General features: G+C 37.5%; 1 protein-coding gene across 1 annotated transcript in view; it reads right to left on the bottom strand.

Moving 5' to 3' along the window:
- PSMB2 (proteasome 20S subunit beta 2) overlaps window positions 1–23,371 on the bottom strand; it is a 39,968-nt gene that overhangs the window by 2,879 nt on the left and 13,718 nt on the right. The window contains exon 4 of the mRNA XM_074217518.1: window positions 1,130–1,292. Within this exon, the coding sequence (XP_074073619.1) occupies window positions 1,130–1,292 (163 nt within the window). The remainder of the gene's footprint in view (window positions 1–1,129; window positions 1,293–23,371) is intronic.

Below are 23,371 nucleotides of genomic sequence, written 5' to 3' on the forward strand. Positions count from 1 at the left end.
TGAAAACAGCAACAAATGAATCACTTCATTTTTATTGTGCTGGATGGAGAAGGAAAGAGGAAAAGTTATCTCTTCTCATGGTCAATGTCTTTGCAAGTTATCAGAACCACCTGTTCCTTGCCATGGTTAACACAGGTGCTAGGATGCATAGCCCTGGGTGAGAAGAAAGGAGTTATAAGGCTAGAGTCAAAAATAGCTCAGGATCCCTAGGTCTAATTTCTGTTGCTAGGTGATTAGTGGATTTAGACAAAACTGTACTTTATTGATATCTCTATCTCCCCTTTCCCTCAAATAAGATTTTGCACACAGTAGTTTAAAAAAAGTATGTCAAACTAACTGGAAAATTAGTCTTGGTCTCCAAGGAGAGTTAATACTGAGCTAGAGGGTGGATCTAGAAACAATGGGTCAAAAACTGGTTAAAAAAACCAGAGTTGCAGCTGTTCTTGAGGGTACATTTATGGCTCTTTGTCTTGCCTCCGCAATCTGGCCAGTCAACCCATTCAGGTCCATGGGAGCTGATGATGCACAGGGGGCAAACTGAGAAGCAAACTCCAACTTCTGAAGACCAGTAATGCTAAGGCTTGTTAAACTCAGGTTTGCCAAAACAAGAAGATCGTATTTAGTAAAACCCTCTGCATAGCAGCAACATTTCTCTGGGAAAAAAAAGGATGTTTTGCTGGCAAGGAAAAGAGATTCCCTTGGATTTCTGAAGAACATGAAGACCCACAGGACATGATGAACTACACTTATCTGAAAGGAACACAGATCATTAAGACTGATGCTCCACAGACTTTCTGGGTTGGTCACCTTGCCCTGCCTCTCTCTGAGTAAGAGTGCCCAAGGCAACATGCAGACTATTCCAAGACCTCCTGTGATGGAGAACCTATTATCTGAAGTAGCTCATTTATGTCTGGACAGCTCTGATGAAGAAGCTAATTCTGCTTTTCTATCACTTCCACCCAGTGGAAAGAGATAAATCCTTGTCTTTCCAATACCCGATGGCCTCCATCTGAACCAGTCAAATACCATCAATTCAGCCCTGGTGACCCATCTTCGTGTGCTAGTGGACACTGCTAAGAAACAGCCAAATGCAGCTCTGCAGTTTCCTCCAGAGAACACTGTAACTTACTTGGTTTGTAATAACGATCTAGGATGCTGAGGGTTAAGAAGGCACCATATCCGTGGGCTGCAAATGGAGCTTTGGCCAGGGCTGCCAGGTAGTCCATATAGTATAGCGCTGGTCCTTCATGCTCATCGTAGCCAGCCAACAGGAGATTGACATGGTATGGGGTCTGTGGAAGAAAACACCGTAGAGCTTTGGTTTAAAGCATTGATACTAACTTGCCTTTCGAAGTCAATGGTGTTGCCCTAAAACCTCCTACTGACAAGAAGATGTTCCTTAGCAGCTGAACAAACCATCCTTCAAAGACTATTTCAACAGAGAACCCAGGATGAGGAAGCTGGGGGTAGGGAGATGTAGTGCTGCTTTCTTCTAATGCAAGTGCATTTTTGGCATACTGCTATTGCCTCAAGGCTCATCTCCAGAGAAGGCTATAGAATAAGAGGACACAGGCCAGTTTCCAAGATGTAGCCTGGACTCCACTAGAAGCCCTGCATGTCTCAACACTAAGGTGGGTAGCAATCAAAAATATGAGAGTATTTGGGTCAAACCATGCCTTTCATTATTAACATTTAAGACTAATAGCTGGACCAAAACATTACATAGTGACCTGGCTATTATATTAATATGAAAGAAATAATGTTTAACAGAGGCATTAACAATCAATGCTCACCTTGTTTTATGGGGGAAAAGGGAAGAAAAGTATGGAGGAAGTTAAGTGAAAACAAGTATTAGAAAATTCTTATATCCTTAAATGAAATGCTATCAGATCCCAAGGTTTAAAAAATAACATCTAATGCTGCTTAGATTTCAACTGAAATCTTTCCCATTCTTGATTTCCTGTAGTCTCAAAACACAGGAATTATTGTCAGGGAAAATTTGGAGAGATTTATCTAACTCTTCACATCCAAAAAAGACCACCCATTTCTATTACAAGAGTCTGGCTATTTACTACATGAAGTTCACAGATTGGCTAATGCTTTAAAGCCCTCACTAGTGACCTCCCATTTTACATGGTTTCAGTTTTTTCTGCACAACATGCATTCATCTTGCATTTTCCACAGTGGGGAACAGTGTATGTATATGGTTATGTGTATATTCCAAAACATATGTGATTATATGCACATTATTCTCAAAGACCTTAACACACTATCATAGAGCCCAGAATGATACAAGTTTATGGAATTGGATTATATGCCTATAAAAAGTGGCATCTTACATTTTTTGAATACTAAATCATTAATACAGATATTTAGCAATCAGAGAAAACCATGTTAGATGAGCAAACGAAAATATTATGCATTCATTAGAAAACTGAAGTGGATAAGGTGGTCAATCTAAGCAGGAAGGTTCATTAAATACTTGCCATTGACTAAAAAAGCAGTCCTAATCCATAAGGTTTGATCAAACTGACAGAGCCTTGAAGAAAGAAAAACTGAGAAGTGCTTGAAGCTCACAATGAAGGTAATGACTTATCTCAGTTTTGGAGAATATATCAAGAGTCCAGAGACTTAAGTTTTCAATCTGGTTCAATGATCAACATGCTACCAAGTCTGAGGTGGGAAATTCCTTTAATTTCTATATGCTGCTTTCCTCATCTGTAAAACGGAATTAATGACCCTTTCTTTTTTTTTGACCTCTTTATAAGTAAGTATGCATCCAAATTCAAAGAATATTGTAGACTATGGTTGGTTGCTTAGGACTCCCACAAGAACAAAATACCTAATTAACCTAGATGATAAAGAGAGAGAACTGAATAACCTTTGGATTATTAGCACAGTCCTATAAAACAGGTATATACTAAATAGCTTGTTGCTCTTACAGTTAAAATTAGAATGTTACTTTTACTATTTACTTGTCCCTAACAAGTCTTCTTTTGTTTATAAATATAAGGCAAAACCAATTCCCTTATTTATTTATTGCAATACACAAAAATGTGTAACTTAGGACTTAAGATTATTTGTATTCTGTTAACTGGCCCAAGACCAGTGGCTGGAAGATTATGGAGCAGCAGTCTATATTATATATAGCTTCAGTGTTGCAAAGATGTACTTAAGACCAAACCTGGAAACTACAAAGTGCTCAGACTTCTGAAGGTAGGCATTTGGGCATTTGATGAGGCTCTTGCCTGTTCTAATCTTTCCTGTTAGATCAAAGTATATTTACAACAAATAAAGAAGAATAAAAAAGACTACTATCTGAAGATCTTGGATGGAACCCTATGTTAAAAGAATTCCAGATGTAAGTTGTTACACAGATGTATTGCTTAATTGGTCTATATAATTCATTTATGCTTAAGCATCTGACATGCACTCACTAAAGTTGGTATTCAGAAGCCACCACACGTGGTACAGAAGATAACTCACAAATTATTGTGTGACTCTGAATTACCAACTTTTGTATGTGTGAGATGCTTAAGCATAAATAAATGGTGTTATCTAGACTAATTAAATCGATACATCTGTGAAACAACTTGCAATTTCTGACATTCTTCTGACAGAGCTTCATGGAAGAGCTCTAGCTCACAGTCTTTTTAAAATTTCAAATAAAGTCTTGTGTGCCATCACGTTCTCACTCCTCTAGAAAGGTGGCATTTTAAATACTGAAGACAGACTTATATATTCCTACCTATAATCTTCATGTTCTTGACTCAGTGTCTCTCTAAAACGAGATCATTCTGAATTCATTTTCTACAAATACTCCATATTTACTTGTTTGTCTGTTTTGGAAAATATTTCATATATGTAAGCAGGTACAAGTGATTCCAGAAGTAGTAATGATGTTGGTTTGGCATCAAACTTGAATGTGTCACACATTTCAGCAATAAGCAGTTAATGTTTAATAGTGCAAGAAGTTAACAAGCATTTTATTAATGAAGATAGGGAAAGAATGACTGATGGAACCAATTAAATCACATCAATAATTGAGAAAGTGTCCAATTTCGATTTAACTCATATGAACAGTAGTGTTAACATAAATAATGGAAAAGTAATCTTAGAGTAAGAAGACCTGGGTTCAAGTCAAGTCCCATATTAGCTGTGTGAACATGAGCAAGTTGTTCAGTGATCCATGTAGCAAGCTCAGTGACCCATGTGGCATGCCCAAAGGAGAAGGGGCAGATCAGCATAGGTGGAGAGACGGAGTTTTTCCCCTGTCCCAGGACATTTGAATATCACAAGCCTAAACCCTTGCATTTATTTTTCCTTTCCTTAGCCTCAGGAGAGAACATCTTATATCACCTCTTAGATGATTAGTGCACTGAGCACATACTTCCTGTTTTGGCTAGGTCCAGGCATTCAAAACCCAATGAACTGACCCAAAAAGGTATTTAAATCTCAAGGCTAATTCTTCTCAGGTCTTAAGGTAAGCATGTTCACTACCAGAAACATTTCTATGGAAAACTCATGGAAATAAGGGTCCTAGCAAATCAACTACTTCTTTATTGACACTAACAGGGATTAGATGCCCATAAATTTAAAGACTCTGCTCAGGTTGTATGCAGTGGGAGATTCCCTGGATGGCAGAAATATACTATGTAACATCCTAAATATTCCCCTCTACTTCTGTTTTTAGCATTGGTCTCCCTTTCCCTTAGAATAAAAGTCCACTTTTATTCTAAGTGCACACACACAAACCCCTTTTAATACCAATAGTGGTTTTTATTTTGCACTACCATTTTAATTTTATTTCATTATATGTGAGAACTTTTCCAAATGATTTATAAGAGGGTAGTTATCAGGCATCACTGGACCACAAAAGGAGGAAACAGGAATTCTTAGGTACCTACCCTGTGCCAGGCTCTGCTTTTTACCTCACAATGACCCTGAGAGGCAAGTGTTAATATTATCCCTATTTTACAGAGGAGGAAACTGAAGCAAACAGTGGTTAAGAAAGTGTCTGAGGCTGGATTTGCACTCGGGTCCTGTAGATTCCAGGTGCCTAGCTGTGTAGTTGGCACAACTTTGTCCTGGATTGTTCAGCGCCATATTCTCTAATGATTCCATGTCTTTTGCTCTTGCCTCCCCATTTAAACAAGATTTTCCGGATCAAGACAGTATTTTTGACTTCTTTTAAATTATTCTCAGCATCTGATCCAGAGCATGATATAGGGAAGTGAAATTACTACAAGTATTTCATGTGAACATTTCACGGGAGCATTCTAGTTAATGCCATCATGTCAATGATATCACGTTATGGGTTTGCTTTAGAAATATAAATATAGTCTGTATTACAGTCATGTCCTTTTGAGTACCCAAAGGAAGAAAAAGAGACTATACTCATTTTAGAATGTGAAATAATACTGGAATCTGAAGACCTGGGTTTGAATCACAGTTCTGCTGGTTACTTAGTCATGCAGTTTCTCTGAATCTCAGATTCCTCAGACATAAAAGAGATAAAAGTAGTACTTTTATCTCAAAATTGTTGAGAAGATCAAATAAGAAAAGAGATCTAAGTGTTCAAGACTGATATGTAAATATAAGCTATTATTAAAAATCCCCTAAGCACTGCCTATAATTTGTAAGGGAACGATGCTAGGAAAATATACTAGTAAATTAAAAACTGCCTTCTTTCTTACCTTAACAATGTAGCATTTATTTTAAATGTACCACTTTTCTAAGGTAATAATATTAGATTTAGAATCTTTCTTTTGTATTGTATATCTAATTAAACAACTGGACATCACAGAGGAACCAATGAAATTATAAAAATTCACTTTGAAATGTAAAAGATATGGGAATTGCCATTAAACCTGCAAATCTTTGAAAAATAGCCTGGAAAGTACAGTGGAAAGAACTGAAGATGGAAGATCACAGTTCTGGTCTCCATACTAACACTCATTTGTTATGTGCCCACAGGCAAGTCCCTCCTCTTTTCTAGGACTCAGTTTTCCCCTCTGTAAAATAATTTGAGTTTCTCTAAGATCTTTTCTAACTAGAACACTATATGTACGATTCTTTACTTACTTCTTATTGTTCCTTAGGCATTCTGGAAAAATTTTTTTTCCTGCTTTCTAGTGTTCTCCTATGCTTAAGTTATACAACAGCTACTTTTTATATCTAAAGGGAAGGCAAACAAATTCTGTTAGAGACAGTATTTGCCACCCCTCAACGCTTGATGCATACTCAACTCCTCATAGTTTTTCCTCTGATTTAAAAGAAACACACTGTAGCGATTAGAAGAGCGTGAAATTCCATAAATTTTACAGCTAAAGAGAACAGTTGTGATAAATACACCGAAACAACAAAATCAGCGACAGGAGTCTGGGCGGTGACAAGCAGCGGTGTGACATCTGGCGGAAGCCAAAGTCACAGCAAGGGGGAGTGAGGTGGGCGTGAGGAAGCATCCTGCCGAGCGTGGACACGGAAAAGGAGAGGAATTGACAGGCTTCCTTTGGACCCAGGCCAGCCTTTGCCACCTCTAATTGAATAGGACACCACTCTGAACTGAGGTGCCTCAGAAATTCTGCTATTTCTTTACTACAAAATAATGGGCAGCACTCTAGTATGCTAAGCAGTACATGAGCTATGTGCTTCCTTTGCCAGGGCATTAGCAGTTTGGGGGGGGGGGGGGGGTAAAGAGCTGGTGGGACAAAGAAATCTGTATAATGATGACATCGATACTGTAAGTAAACCTTGATAAACTACAGAGGGTGTTTCAAACATTGCCAAAATCTGCCAATTGTTTCACTGAGCTATCAAATATCATTTCTAAGACTGGACTTTTAGCAACAGAATGACGGGAATATTTTATATCTGAATAATTTATGTAACTTATTCACATAGGTATGATATACAGTGGCCCCAGTAAATTAATCCTTTTTTTTTGCAAGGCAATGAGGTTAAGTGGCTTGCCCAAGGCCACACAGCTAGGTAATTATTAAGTAACTGAGGTCGCATTTGAACCCAGGTACTCCTGACTCCAGGGCCAGTGCTCTATCCACTACGGCACCTAGTTGCCCCCCCCCCCCCCCGTAAATTAATCTTGCATATAATTTCTTGTTCAAATGCACACTTCATACTTCCTCAAGTAGTCCTGGGGAGACTGGACCTATTAACTACTCAGTCCCTCACCTCAATCTGAACAGAGTTCTAGTTTCTGATATATGCCTATATTTTAGAAGTTAAATTCCTTTTCCTACACAAAGTCAGAAACTGGCTTTTGAGGTTTAAGTCCATTCAGATGTTCTGCTTGTGAAACAGGACAAAGGAAAAGATGAAACAGTTTAAATTCATATCAAAGTAGATTCAAATTAAAATCCCATCAGAATCTCTGCTGGTCAATTCTGCAGTTCTATGTTCAATACTAGTAACCATGTTTTAAGAGGGATATCAACTAGACTGTATCTAGGTGGGTGAACAGTTAGATAAAGGGTATGGAAATCATGTAATAATAGAGAGTAGTTGAATGGTGAAGTTTAATTTGTATAAGCCTTCAAACTCACTTCCTGGTTAGAAATTCTTTCCTTCTCTCTTACTTCCTACAAAAACTTATGCACCCAGTTCCTTTATTTTACATGTACTTATGAGCGGCTAGGTGGCACAGTGGATAGAGCACTGGCTCTCGAGTCAGGAGTACCTGAATTCAAATCTGGTCTCAGACACTTAATAATTACCTAGCTGTGTGGCCTTAACCCACTTTTGTCTTGCAAAAAACCCCCAAACTATTTTCCATGGACTTATATCTATTTTATGTTATAATTATGTCTTATGTCCTCCACAAAACTGAAAGCTCCTTAATGATAAGGTATATGTTGTCTTCATCTTCCTATTTTCCCCACTGTTTAGAACAGGGCACTTTATTTAATAGATTCTTTTTTTTTTTTTTTTTAGATTTTTCAAGGCAATGGGGTTCAGTGGCTTGCCCAAGGCCACATGACTAGGTAATTTTTAAGTGTCTGAAGCCAGATTTGAACTCAGGTACTCCTGGCTCTATCCACTGTGCCACCGAGCTGCCCCTATTTAATAGACTCTTAATTTGTTGAATGAACGGCTTGGTAGAGATCTTCAAATTGAGTTGGAGAAATGATGAAGTGGTAGAAAAAACATTTATGGAAAGTTTGGAAGCACTAAATATGACTATGGACATAATATACATCCTTTTGCAGCCATTTTTTTGCATCTTTTAAAATGAAGGGTGTTAGATTAGATGATCTCTATTTGTGAAGCAATGAGTTCCTCTGCAAAAGGTAGATGACCATAACCTCCTTATATTTCATCTCTTCTATAACTCATTCCTCTTAATTCAGTCTTCAATAGGACTTTTAGTCTGTCTTTGTCTGCCTGTCTTTCAGTATTTTCCCAGACTATCACTTTTTTTTTTTTGCAAGGCAATGGAGTCAAGTGGCTTGCCCAAGGCCACACAGCTAGGCAATTATCAAGTGTCTGAGTCCAGATCTGAACTCAGGTCCTCCTGACTCCAGGGCCAGTGCTCTATCCACTGTGCCACCCAACTGTACCACCTAACTGCCCCACCCATCGCTTATTTAGCTTATTTCCTCTCTGCTAATCTTGATCCTATAGTTAAATGATATATACCATCCTCTACAATACCTTGCTCCATCTTCCTATTGCTATTTATGCCTTGCCAATTGTAGATTCCTCTCACAATCTACCTCCTCTGTTCCTATTAATGTACAACTGAAAGGTGATGAAGTCACATAACAGTACTGAGATCACAACAAAACTGGGCCCACACTACACCAAGTCAATCCTTTGACTTTTCTCTAATTGACCTATTCATGCCTCCCCTACACTTTCTGAACAGAGAAATGTTGCTTTCCTGAGAAAACAGGATGCAATCATCATAAACTGCCTCTTATCCCCTACCTGTATCTTAAAAACTCAATGAACCCCCCCCCCCTTTACTCATGTCTGAAAAGGTGACCATCTTTCTTTTCACTAAGGTTAATACTTCTTATACCCTTGATTTTCCTCCTTCTAATATTCGATCTCTTCCTTCCTATTGGCTCCAAGTCTCAAAAACCTTCACCCAATCAAAAAAAAACCTTATTAAACACTGATTATATGCTAGCCAATGTGCTAACTACTACAAAATACAAAAGTAAAATAGTCCTTTCTTTCAAAGAGCTTATATTCTAACAAGAGGCCATGTGTACATAGTTAAGTGTATATATAACATATACATAGCTGGAAGGACTATGAAAGACTTTATATAGAAGGTAATACTTGAATTGTGTCCTAAAGGAAATGAAGGTGGTAATGGGGGAAAAAAAAAAGTTGGAAAGGTAGGAAGGAACGCTATTATGAAGAGCTTAAAGACCAAAGATATGAACTTATATTTGATTCTAGAGGAAATAGAGCCATATTGGAGTTCCTGAGTACCTCAATAAACCCATTCACTGAAATGAATAGAACTGTATTTTAGAAAAATGACTGTGGCTGCCTTGTGGAGGGCTTGGAGCTAGGAGACCAACTCAGAGGCTACTACAGTAGTTCAAGTAAGACCTGATAAGGAATGAAGTAAGGTAAAGATGACATGAATGTTAAGGATGTAGGCAAGAGATGTAGATCCTGGATATCATTTGGCAATGACTAAACATGTGGGCTGAGTACCTTGAGTCCATTACCTCTCTGTCAGTAAATAACAAGCTTTATCACAGGACCTCTGGGGACAAGGCTGATCTTTCAAAGTTGTTTTTCTTTACAACGTTCTTGTCTTTGAATAAATTGTTAATCTGGTTCTGCTGGTTCCACTCTTATCAGTTCATACAGGTCTCTCCAGGTTTCTGAAACTATCTATTCCATTACTTCTCACAGTGCAGTAATATTCCATTACTTTCATATGCCACAATTTGTTTAGTCAGTCCTCAGTTGATAAGCACCCCATCTTTGAATCTAGTTGTTTCTTTTCCTTTCTAGGGAAAAGTCCAGAAGTTGGTTTGTCTTACATTATTGCTTTTTTAATGTCATCCTCCCTGTTAATTAACTTTACTCCCTATACCTACTTGTTTACCTGTTGAGTTTTATTTCCATACCAAACTGCTGTGTGTATTCAACTCTCCTAGGTATGTTTTGGATAAAAGTGAGGTCTGATGTCTGTTGCCCCTGTTCTTTTGTTTCTAAATTTTTTCTCATGCAGCTCAATTTTGATAAATAGCACATTCTACTCCTTTCACCCTACCTTTTCTCTACCCTCTTAAAACCTTCAAAACAGAATTAGTCCACATGCAAGTCTTTTCAGTTTCTTATTTAACTCTCAAAAACCTCTGAAGGTTCTGAAGAGAACCTTCATTAAAATGTCAGTATTATCTTTTCATAGTTCTTTTTAATTGCTTAAATAAAATTCAGCTTTCTAGAGTTCTCTGTATTTTTAAGTTTGTATTTCAAGGGTCCTATTCTCTGGTCTGTTCATCAGGAATGCTTTAATTCTGTTCATCAGAATTCTTTATTTCATTAAAGATTCATTTTCTTCCTATTGAGTATTCTTGGCTTTGCAAGTTGTTATTCTTTATTCTTTTGCCTTTTGGGAAATCCTCTATCATTTATACTAGAAACTGCCAGATCTTTTGTGGTTCCTAGGTACTTGAGCTGCTTCTTTTTTAATCCTTGCAGTACTTTTTCTTTGATGTTGTAGAGCTCTAGATTATGGCAAAAGATTTTTTTTGTCCCAACACCACCCTCCCTTGTCCCCCCACATTGCTGGTTTCTCTCCATTTTACCTGCTGGTTCTAATAAATACAGGCAATTTTCATTTGATTTCTTGAAATATAGACCTAGGTTTAAATTTTTTTGTAATGGAATCTAATGACAAGGCAATGGGGTTAAGTGGCTTGGCCAAGGCCACACAGCAAGGTAATTATTAGGTGTCTGAGACCGGATTTGAACCCAGGTACTCCTGACTCCAGGGCTGGTGCTTTATCCACTATGCCACCTAGCTGCCCCAATCTAATGATTCTTAAAAGACCTCATCTTTACTTATTTTTCCAGTTGTATTTTATATCAGATAGTTTATATTTTCAATCTTTTGAATTTGTTCTAATATTTCTAGCTGTTTCATGGAATATTTGATTTGTCTGGTCTTATCTAGTTTTCAAAGAAATCTACTACTTGGGTAACTTTTACCGCTTTGTCTTCTAAGTTATTAATTCTTCCAATTCTTTCTTCCAGACATTTTATTTCATTTAACAAAACTTCAACTTCATTCCCAACTTCCTATCCCCCACAAACCTATTGCTTCTGGAAGTCCTTTTATTTCCTTTGAGTGTCAGTTTGCATTATGTGCTTCCTCTTTTGGCAATCTTTACAGTTACAATAATTTTTCCGATTAATTCATCTCTTCAGCTTTAGTTTCTGAACTTGGGCTTAGTGTCAGGGTTAGGCATTGACAGCTGCTAAATTTTTAAATGGGATCACTGACCTTGTTTGGTCTTGGTTTAGTTTTACAGCACTCCTGGACTGATCGATGCTTTTCTTCTTTTAATGTTCAGCTCAAATACCACCTCTTACTATGCCTTTATTGATCTCTCAGGTCCTAGTGTCTCTCCCCATTTCCTATTCCCATTCTCAGCTCCTAATACTATTCCCCAATCCCATCTACTTCCCTGTATTTACTTTATAGATACTTGGATAGTATACATGCTGCTTCCCTGGATAGACTGCAAGCTCTTTTGGGGCAGGGGCTATTTAATTTTTGTCTCCGTACTTCAAGCAGCTAGAATAATGCTCAGATCACAGTAGGTGCTCACTACTTAATAAGTTCTCCCTGATTAATTTGTTGTTATTACTTAGATATTTCAAGGGTGTCTGACTCCTTGTGTTCCAGTACTGATTGGTAACTGACTCTGAAAAATATGAATGATTCAGGAAGGGCTTCTTTTATTGGGTGGGATGTTCCTGATAATCTAAGGTCCCCTTTCATTTATAACATAAAATCAGATACTGTGGATGTAGCAAATAAGAAAATAAAAGTCTTCCATACTTGCCTCCAACCTCATGGAAAGGGGAAAAATAATTTATATGATATTTCCTTTTGAAAATCTCTAGTTAAGCCTTAAGTCTTAGTTATGATTGTATCCGCAGAGAAGAAATACATATATCTTGTTCTCCTTCTTAAGTGCCTACAAACTGTTTATCTGTATTCAAGTAGAAAGAAAATCTCAGCTGTTATAAGATTGAGACAATTCAGTTATTCTGCTTAAGATATCTTCTGAAACAAGCTTTTGGACTGGTAATCCCTTCTTTCACTAACAGCAAGATTCTGATTAAGAGAGGAATATGATGTTCTATTAGAAACCAGGAGGGATGGGATTTCAGGGAAGCCTTGCATGAACTGATGCTGAGTGAGATGAGCAGAATCAGAAGAACATTGTACACCAGTAACAGCAACATGGGAGTGATGATCAACCCTAATGGCTTGCTCGTTCATCAGTGCAATAATCTGGGGCAATTTTAGGGTATCTGTGACAGAGGACACCATCTGTATTCAGAGAAAGAACTATGGAGTTTAAACAAAGACCAAAGACTATTACCTTCAATTTTTTTTTCAGTTTTTGCAAGTCAATGGGGTTAAGTGACTTGCCCAAGGCCACACAGCTAGGTAACTGTTAAATGACTGAGGCCACATTTGAACTCAGGTCCTCCTGACTCCAGGGCTAGTACTCTATCCTAGCTGCCCCAACCTTCAATTTCTTTTTTAAAAAGTTGTTTTATGTACTACATAATTTCGATTTCTAATATTTTATTTTTCCTCAAGAATATGATTTTTCTCTCAACACATTCAATTTTGATCAATGCATATAGCATGGAAACAATGTAAAGATTATCAGACTGCCTTCTGTGGAGGGGTAGGGGAAATACTATAAAATTTAAAACCTTACAAAAAAAAATGATAGGTAGAAACTACTACTGTATATAATTGGAAAACAATATATATATAAAACACAAGAGTGGAATATGAGGAAAGGAAGGTGTTATATATCACCTACTTTTCCAAAAACTAATTTCTCAAGTATATGAAGTCATTTTCCATTTATTTATTTATTTATTTATTTATTTATTTATTTATTTATTTATTTATTTATTTATTTTAGGTTTTTGCAAGGCAAATGGGGTTAAGTGGCTTGCCCAAGGCCATACGGCTAGGTAATTATTAGGTGTCTGAGGCCGGATTTGAGGCCAGGTACTCCTGACTCCAGGGCTGGTGCTCTATCCACTGCACCACCTAGCCGCCCGTCATTTTCCTTTTAAAAGGAAATTCAGAAAATTATTTTCAATCTCCTTCCCCAAGAATACCAGTAACAAGCTTCAAAGTACCAAAAGTCAATGACCATAAAAAATTTCTATTAAGACTTAAACCATATATCCATGGAATTGAGATTTGTCCTTGGGAACCTGAACTCTTGTCCCACTTAGTCAAATGATCCTGAATATACTGCTTAATTTCTCTGGGTCCCAGTTTTATCCTCTATAAAATGAATCTGAATGCACTATGCAATCTCTAAGCTACTTTTTCAGGTTTAATAGCTAATATGCTTTTACCTTTAGAAAACAATGGCTACCACACAAGGATGGGAACTACCAGCCTCACATATTCTGAACTTGACAACATAAGAGAAATCCTTACCAACTACACCTAGAAAGTATTACTCATTTGAAAAAACTAAATGAATTTTGAAATGTAAATGCTTTCAGTGTATGTTAAAGACTTTCTAGTGATCTCGAGGGCAAGTCAGATAGGGTACCATAAAGTCTCTAAGCCAATGAAGTTGTCATGTATGATGGGTTAAATGAGATAACACATGTAAAGCATTTTGCAAATCTTGAAGTGTTACATAAATTCTATTACAGTGGTTTTGTTGCTACTATTATTTCTCAGTCAATATCAGAAGATAATTTAGGTTCAGGAGAAAAGACTGCTATGCTTAGCCTGCTTGTTGGGCTCCCTGCCCTGTCTAATCCTTCCTTCACTTAGCTGTCAAACTGCTCTTCCTAAAAGACCCTTCTGTCCCCATTCAATAAATGTATGGCTCTCTCAAAAATCCTCTTAGGCTTTCAAAGCTCTTTATAGCTAACCAGTCCCCTACAGTTTTCTCAACTGGAAAATGTGAATAATAATACTACCTACTCACAAGATTGCTGTGAGGACCAAATGAGATCTCTGTAAAGGCATTTCATAACTGCTGGTTCCTTCCCTCCCCTGGTTCCCCTACTTTTCCAGTTTTCTTACACCTTTCCACCCCAGCCACAACACTCTTTGATCCAGTGACACTGATCTCCCAAGGCGGGATGATGTTTTACCTGGCTGTCCCCCATGCCTGGAACTCTCTCCCTCTTCACTTATGCCTCTTGGCCTAAAGTCTCTCCTGCCAGAAACACTTAAAATAGTGGTTGGAACAATTTAAGAAATTAATAAATGCTTGTTGAGTGACAATTTAGCTGGAGTTCTAGAAGTTTTTGCCAACACTTCAAACTCAATATGATCAAAACAAACTCATCCTCCTCCTTCTCAACTAGTTTCTCTTCCTAACACATGCATTTCTGTGGATAGTATCACCATTCCCTTTCAGCTCACAATTCTTCTCTTTATATTTATGTTCCATGACATAAGTGACAAATCTTTCTAACGCAGAGATCCTCCCATGATTACATCTGTGCTTGAGGACCTTCAGTGGTGGCCCAATCTCTACTGAATAAAATAAAAATTTCTGGCTAGGCATGGAAGTCCCTCTACAATCTGGCTCTAAGTTACATTTTTTACTTTATTTTGTATCAATGCCAGACTGGAATTTGATTTACCCAAATCTTGTCCTATGCTTTTGCTCTTTGGTGCATTTCTATTGTCCATTTCTCTAGTCCTAGAACTGGCTTCCTTCATTTCCCAATTTTAAAAAATCTTATTTTAATGCCTAACTCAAGAAGCACTTCTCCCCCCCCCAACTAATCAACATTTATTTTGATTTTTTTTTGAGTTTTACAGTTTTCCCCCCATTCTTGCTCTCCCCCCCCCACCCCGCCCCAGAAGGTAGTCTGTTAGTCTTTACATTGTTTCCATGGTATACATTGATCTAAGTTGAATGCAATGAGAGAGAAATTGTATCCTTAAGGAAGAGACATAAAGTATAAGTAAGAAATAGCAAAAAATTACATAATGAGATAATGGTTTCTCCCCCTGAAATTGAAGGTAATAGTCTTTGGTCTTTGTTAAAACTCCACATTTCTTTCTCTGGATACAGATGGTATTCTCCATTACAGATAGCCCAAAATTGTCCCTGACTGTTGCACTGATGGAATGAGCAAGTCATTAAGGTTGATCATCACCCCCATGTTGCTGTTAGGGTGTACAATGTTTTTCTGGTTCTGCTCATCTTGCTCAGCATCAGTTCATGCAAATCCCTCCAGGCTTCCCTGAATTCCCATCCCTCCTGGTTTCTAATAGAAGTGTTCCGTGACATACATATACCACAGTTTGTTAAGCCATTTCCCCAACTTAAGGACATTCACTTAATTTCCAATTCTTTGCCACCACAAATAGGGCTGCTATGAATAATTTTTGTACAAGTGATGTTTTTATTCTTTTTCATAATGTCTTCAGGGTATAGATCCAGTAGTGGTATTGCTGGATCAAAGGTTAGGCACATTTTTGTTGCTCTTTGGGTGTAATTCCAAATTGCTCTCCAGAAAAGTTGGATTCCACCAACAATATATTAGTGTCCCAGATTTCCCACACCCCTTCCAACATTAATCATTTTCCTTTCTGGTCATATTGGCCAGTTTGAGAGGTGTGAGGTGGTACCTCAGAGATGTCAAGAAACACTTCTTAAAAGAAAACCTTCCCTGACCTTTCTAGCTAGCTAGCTAGCTTTTATATTCCTCTCCTCTTTGAATCTCTCATGTTGTGTGACCTGTCCAATGCACTTCAAACATATTCTAATTTATGATATAGGGTTTTTGTTTTTTTGCTGCGTACCTTGCCCTTTCTATTACATTATAAGTTCCATGAAAGCAAGAATGTTGCCTTACTTCAACTTTATATCCCTAATGACAAGGCTAGGTACCAAGTAAGCACTTAATAGAAATGGAACCTAGGTGAAAAGTCCAACAGAGCCTTAAGAGACATTTGGTTATTGTTCTCACTCTCCCAAAAGAAAAGGATGCCTATTGGTCTAGTTTAGTCAAAACAAGTTCTAAGAGAATACTGACATATAAAAAGCTGCACGTAACCAATTTAATGCTTCAGACTTATATCAATAGCCAAGATGAAGAACCAAGGAATCACAAACACAAAAAAGGGAATTTAATATTTAAATATAACACACCAAACTCTTCCACATGTCTATTTTTTTAGTTTTAATATTCTTCCAGAACTTTGCTCCTGAATAACTAAAAAGTAGAATTTAATTTTGTTCAAATGATAAAAATATTTGAAAGTATGCTAAAAACCCATGTGCTCACATTTGGAATTATGCCCAAAGGGGGTAACAAAAATGTGTATACCCTTTGATCCAGCACTGATCTATACCATTGATCTATATACCCTGAAGAGATTATGAAAAAGGGCAAAAACATCACTTGTATAAAAATATAAAAATATTCATAGCAGCCCTGTTTGTGGTGGCAAAGAATTGGAAATTAAGTGAATGTCCTTCAGTTGGGGAATGGCTTAAAAAACTGTCGTATATGTATGTCACAGAACACTACTGTCCTATTAGAAACCAGGAGGGATGGGAATTCAGGGAAGCCTGGAGGGATTTGCATGAACTGATGATGCTGAGCGAGATGAGCAGAACCAGAAAAACATTGTATACCCTAATAGCAACATGGGGGTGATGATCAACCTTGATGGACTTGCTCATTCCATCAGTGCAACAACCAGGGACAATTTTGGGTTATCTGCAATAGAGAATACCATCTGTCTCCAGAGAAAGAATTATGGAGTTTGAACAAAAACCAAAGACTATTACCTTCAAATTAGGGGAAAAACCCCCCCAATATCTTATTATGTAATTTTGCTATCTCTTATACATTATTTTTCTTCTTTAAGGCTATGATTTCAACTGAGATCAATGCGTACTATGGAAACAATGTAAAGACTAACAGAATGCCTTCTGTGGGGGGTGGGGAGCAAGAACGGGGAAAAATTATAAAACTCAAAATAAATAAAATCTTTCTAAAAAAATAAAATACACAAAAAAAGAAAAAACCCATGTGCTTACTACCTGACATCCAAAAACTATGCAAAAAGGAAATTTTTACATCAAATTAGCTATATTTTCTAAGGACCTCACAGAGCACTTTTATTACCTGTGTTCTGTTCTGCATTACCATACACAAGGATTCCATAAGGTCAGGAACAATTCCATCATCTCAATCACATCTAGTGCAGAAGGCTATGCTGAGGGTAAGCTCTTACTAAATAGGTAATGAACAAATGGTAGAAGATCACTACAACAGCAAATTGGGAAGGACAAGCAGTAAAATGGTGCCATTCTCAAAGATACAATCTGTGAAGATGGGATGAATTTCTACTTTATGAAGTAAATACCTAGCACCTATATATATGAATCTTCCCTTTTTCAAATGGGCTTCTTTTTTTGGTTTTTGCAAGGCAATGGGGTTAAGTGACTTGCCTAAGGTCACACAGCTAAGTATTAGGTGTCTAAGGTCAAATTTGAACTCAGGTCCTCCTGATTCCAGGGCCAGCATATTAGTTGCCCCTTGTAGGATTCTTCTTGCTGGCACATTTGGAGCCTGGTGATGTTTCTGTTCTACCTCTAGGACCACAGATGAGAAGGAATGGAGTGGATGCTAGCAGCAATATCCCTTTGTTTCTTTAACATCTTGATGGTAACAGAATGCTTTACATACATATTCTCACTTGCTTCTCACAAGAGGTCTATGAGATACATAGAAGTATCATTATTTCCATTTTGCCGCTAGGGAAATGAGATGGGGAAATTAAATGTTTTGTTAACATAGCTGGTCAGGTAGGGGAGCTGGAACTCTACCCCAGGTTTTCTGTCTTCAAGTTCAATCCTCTTCACATGAGAGCACACTGGCCCTTTAGATTCAAGAAACAAGGAATTTATTGCCATGCCTGTAATAGCAATGACTCTGGGAAAGTCACTTGACCATGTCATGTAACTCTCAAAGATAAAATCACATTATCTGTATTCTGGAGTGAGAATTTCCTCCCTGCAAGTTTCTTATAACAAAATTTCCACTCCAAAACAACAACAAAAATAGAGGTAGACATTTTTTTCTTGAATTGATGGCTTCTCAATGCTTAGATTCCTGTATCTTCTGCAGTATGTGAAATATTTCCAAACATAAGCAATTTTATTCACACTAAATCAAGAAGTCAAAGAACATGTGAAAGTGTAGCAACGCTTAACTAAATCAAGATTAAACCTTAAACTTTCAGAAGGATGTGAAGATAATTAATATGAAGTATCAGAAACAACTGAAACTACTACTAGTGACAGTTCAGAAAATGAGGCAAATATCTCTACAGCAAAAATAGTTATATTGAGTGAATTTTAGGGTTTTCTTCCCTCTCTCTTCTCCTGCCTCATAGCTAAAAATGGACTCAGAAGGCCTGTGTCACTATCTGGAATATCTCACTTACTACCCTTCTGACACTGGGTAATTCTCTTTCTTTTCTAAGTTTAGGCTTTCTCATTTGTAAAATGAAGTTGAACTAGATTATCTCTAAAGTCTCATCTTATTTTCATATGTGATGATCCTGATTTTTTTTGTATTTCCTTGACACTGGAGTAAGATATTTAATCTCTACAGATCTGGCTTTCCTTATCTGTAAAGGGAGAAGATTGTGTTGAATGCTTACGAAAGTTCCCAACTGCTCTCAAACATTGTCATTCTAAGGTTTATAAAGGGCAATAAAATCAAGGATTGTATATATTTCTACTTTTTGAAAAATACAATTATTTCATTGTTACTTCAACTGTCCATGGTTTCAAAATGTCTGTTAATTTTACATCTCTGGCCATTATCAATTCTGAGTTTACTCAACTTGCTTGTTAAAACTGGAACCACATGGTAATTAGAAGAGTTTCAAAAATCTAATGACTTGAGATACAACAGGGCACAGCTGCCTTATTATACCAACTAGTTAACACAGTTTTTGTTTTCAACATTAATTTCACTTGCTAATCAAAAATACTGCTTTAAACTCAGCAAATGACATGAAAATAAAATTGCTGCATATCCAATGGCAAAACAAATGAGATAGCTGCGAAAGGGCCATTTTGGTTCTTTTTCCATTAAAATATTAAGTTATGGGGAAAATGTAGCTATCTACCCCATTATAAGCCAATTCTCAATATTACAGTTACCATGCTTTGTGACAGAACTGTACACCAGAAGGAAGGGCTAGTAAGCAATGAATGTTAATCAGGAACATACGTAACTATGAACCCAGGATGTTACCTTAATGCTGACTCATCTACATGAGCCAAAAATCTCATTGACATTATTACTGTGGAAGCTGACTGGGACCATGGATGCACCTGCCAAATGAACATTAAGCAATGATAGGTCCACAGACAGAAATGGACAACTTATGGTTGTATAATGAAAAACAAATAATTCACATGAAAACTCATAGACATCAAGTCACCCTATCCATCCCAGGAGACCTGGCTTAATGTACTAAACACAATCCATTTCCACAGTTTAACTGGTTATGAGTTCTCATATTCTCTCTTAAGGGAAAGTGACTTCCTAGTCATGGGTAAGTGTGTAAATACTTGAGGCATTTCAGTCAATAGATGTAAGATGATTAGCTTAACATATAGCTAAGGGTGTCAGTCAGTTCCAGATTGCTGGTTGTGCTGCAGATCATACTTGCTCAGTACTGAAAACAAAATCACGACCAGCCAATGAAGACTTTTTATCCCTTGATTTCCTTTTGAACTCATTGCCATTCCTTTAATTCAAATGTATATCCTCAAGATGAAAGCATGCTACAACTTATAATGACAACTGTTTGCAAAACAATATTGTTCCCTTATTAAATTAGACCAACACCCTCTGCTGCTTCAGGATATAGTCATCTTCACACTTGTTATTAAAAAAAAAGTAAAATATCAAAAACCAGTTTTTCTTTTAAAGGCACAGATTTCAGTAAGAAGCATAGCTAAAGCAGTCACCTGTGACTGATAAAGTTGTTTCTCTTTGAAGACATGAAGGTCCTTACTAGCAGGTGAGATTATAGGGCAACTTAATTTCAACCCTCCAATGGGATAATTCAACTCAATCAGGAACCAGGGGTTCTCTACTCTCTGTAGGCATTCAACTGGGTAGCACATACATGCTCTCTGAGTGAGAAAGCAACACCTTCTCACATATAACCCCCTGGAGAGGGATGGGGAAGAGGAGGAGGGAGGACTTTACACCTGCAAACTCTTAACTATCAGCACTAAGGGTTGGGAAAAACATCACATTAAAGAAAAAGGAGGAGGATGGGAGACTCCTAGATAAGCCAGCAGCTTCCAAAGATAAGTCACTTTAGCTATTTTATTATTGTGTCAAATCAACAAGTCTTCTGTTATAGGACTGGTCAAATTAGAAAGAGAGGAAAAGCAAAATGTATTTAGAATGGCCACTGTCCAAAATCTTATTCTCCCAGAAGAAAAAACACTGTATAAGTACAAATTGCTGTCATATTAATTAAGCCATCTCCAAGTCAATGCACATCTGTCCCTGTACAGCTGGATAATAAAATCAGTCACTAAAAACATCAGTGGTGACTCCAGTGGGGTTAATAATCTGTTCCCAATCCTAAGAGGTTTCCTTGGGGAAATGACCTGGGCTTGCACATATGTTCTACAGAGGGTTTTTCAAACTGACAAAACAAGCTTCTAACATGCACCTATTAATACAAGTATGTGCTTATGTAATTCCACTTGGATGCACTAGTCACAATACTTCCTATTAAAAAGAGAAATAGGAGGAATAGATGGTCTCTCAAAGAAGTCATTCTAACCAAAAAATATAATACTAGGCCAAGAGAGAAACAGTGGAGAAGCTGCTGTTCAGGGTCAGAGGTCAGAAGAATCATGCTCACTCAAGGCATTTGAGAAATCTCATCTAGGGTTTTCCTCTTTCTGTTGCTGAAAGGGAGCTAACTCTTGACAGTCAAGATGCCCTGGCTGGGTGGCAGTAGAGTAGTGTCAAATTTGCTGCCATTTGCTCCCAGGCACTGCCATCTGCAACAGCACAGAGTTCTGTCTCCGGTAAATAAACACATCTGCCTTTGCCAGTGTCCTCCCTACTGTGCTGCCCATCTGGAGCAGGTGAGCTGGAAGACAAGCCTGGGCTTGGGGGAGATGGGGGTGAGCACAGAGGATCAGGCCTCGAGGGAGATGGCACGTAGAGGAAGAAGGCAGTACTGCGTCATGTCACATCCTGCTAACTGTGTTTGCCAAAAAGCATGTTCAATTATTCTCGTTAGTGATGTTTTTAATCACATGTAACAAATGGCTGCTGGTGATGAGGGGACAGGACATGTAAAGTCAAGGTTTCTTTCACCTGTGCCATCTGTTCGCAAGGTCACAAGACTTCCCTGACACCAACAAATAATCTCTTGGGCAACCAATAAACAAATCTTTTGTGCAAGCCACAGAAGGCATGAGGATGGCACAACTGCTCTGGTGGCCAATACTTATAAACTTAATCTTACAACATTCAGGGCAACAGTCACATGGTTCTTTTAGGGCTGGAGATCACATGCCACATAACACCAATCAGAGCAAATCTTATTTCTCAAACAGACACAATCTGTAGTCATTTCTTGAAATATCTAATACTTTAATGTCTCACAACTATTCTTTCAACTTTCAGGGAATTACAGAACTGTTTGCTGACTAGGCATAAGATTTGTAAAAGAAGATGAGATTTCCCTAGGTTTTCCCCAATGCCATCCTTTACACTTAACACATAACAGGCAGCATGGTCCTATGGTACATTGGATATCTCTGATAATCAATATTCTTCTAAATAGGATGTTTATATAAAGTACTGTTTGCTACCTCAAACTTTGTCAATAATTCTACTTTTCCAAAAGGGCAATGAATTTTGTTGATTTATACCTCAGTCTCCTTATCTGTGAAAGGGAACTAAGTTCTTCAGAAATGCCTTCAGGGTATTCCGATGAACCATATTAAATGTATCTTGTTATTAATTTCAAATAAGAAATGAAAATTTATGATAGTGGAAAAGAGACAGGTTTCTGAGCTTTTTTTCTTACCTTCTGTACATTGTCAAGTGTGTCTACAAGAATCAGTAAATTATTCTTAAAAAATCAGTCTTGTAAAGAGCTAAGCAGCAGGTATTTGATGAAGGAGTAACTTAGCATCAGTAGTGGAATCAGGTAGAGGAAGAAGCAAGAGGTCATCTAATCCAACCTGGATCTAAACCTGGATAAGAATCCTTTCTAAGAGACCTGAGCAGTAGCCAACCAACTTCTGTGTGAAAAGTGCTAGTGGGAAGGAAGCCACCACACTTCCCCACTTAGTCTATCCAGTCTATCCTATTCCATCCTAATTGTGAGGAACTTTCTCTAACTATGCAGCCTAAATCTGTTTTTCCACAGTCCCTACATAGTGCTCCTATGGACAAGCCTAATTGCATTTCTACAGGACAGCCTTTCAAATACTTTTAAAAATAAATACTGGGTCCCAAGTAGTTCAATATCCCCTCCCAATCCAAGTCAAATCCAAGACTAAAGGCTTTGAAAACAAGTCTTTGAAACTTCTTACAATTTATCACTGAGCAAACTTAAGTACATATACATGTTTAATACTACTTACACAAATTTAACATTATGCAACAATTTCCTATCATGTAAATAATACAATTATGTTTGTTAAGTTTACTAAACTTGGGAAAGAGTGCTTGCAATTTGCCTTCTAAATCCAAACCCAAAGGGTCTCAATTCTGGTTTCCCAGCTCTTTTCTTTTTTGTTTTTTTTTCAGTAACATGCTATCTTTCCTCTTTTTCTAGATCAAGTACCTCTCCAATTCTTGCACAACCACACCATCACATTCTCTTGAATCCCCTTTTCTTAACAGAGGTTTTCTAATGCTCTGCAACTATGCCCAAAGAGCAATAAAACTGATAATATCCTTTGACCTAGCAGTACCAAGACTAGGCCCATATCTGAAAAAGAAATCATAAAAAAACGGGAAAAGTCAAAAATATTAATAGCTCTTTTTGGAGTGGCAAAGAATTGGAAATTGAAGGGATACCCATCAACTGAGGAATGGCTGAACA

Source organism: Macrotis lagotis, chromosome 1 (assembly GCF_037893015.1).
Source record: "Macrotis lagotis isolate mMagLag1 chromosome 1, bilby.v1.9.chrom.fasta, whole genome shotgun sequence".
Lineage (NCBI taxonomy): Eukaryota > Metazoa > Chordata > Mammalia > Peramelemorphia > Peramelidae > Macrotis > Macrotis lagotis.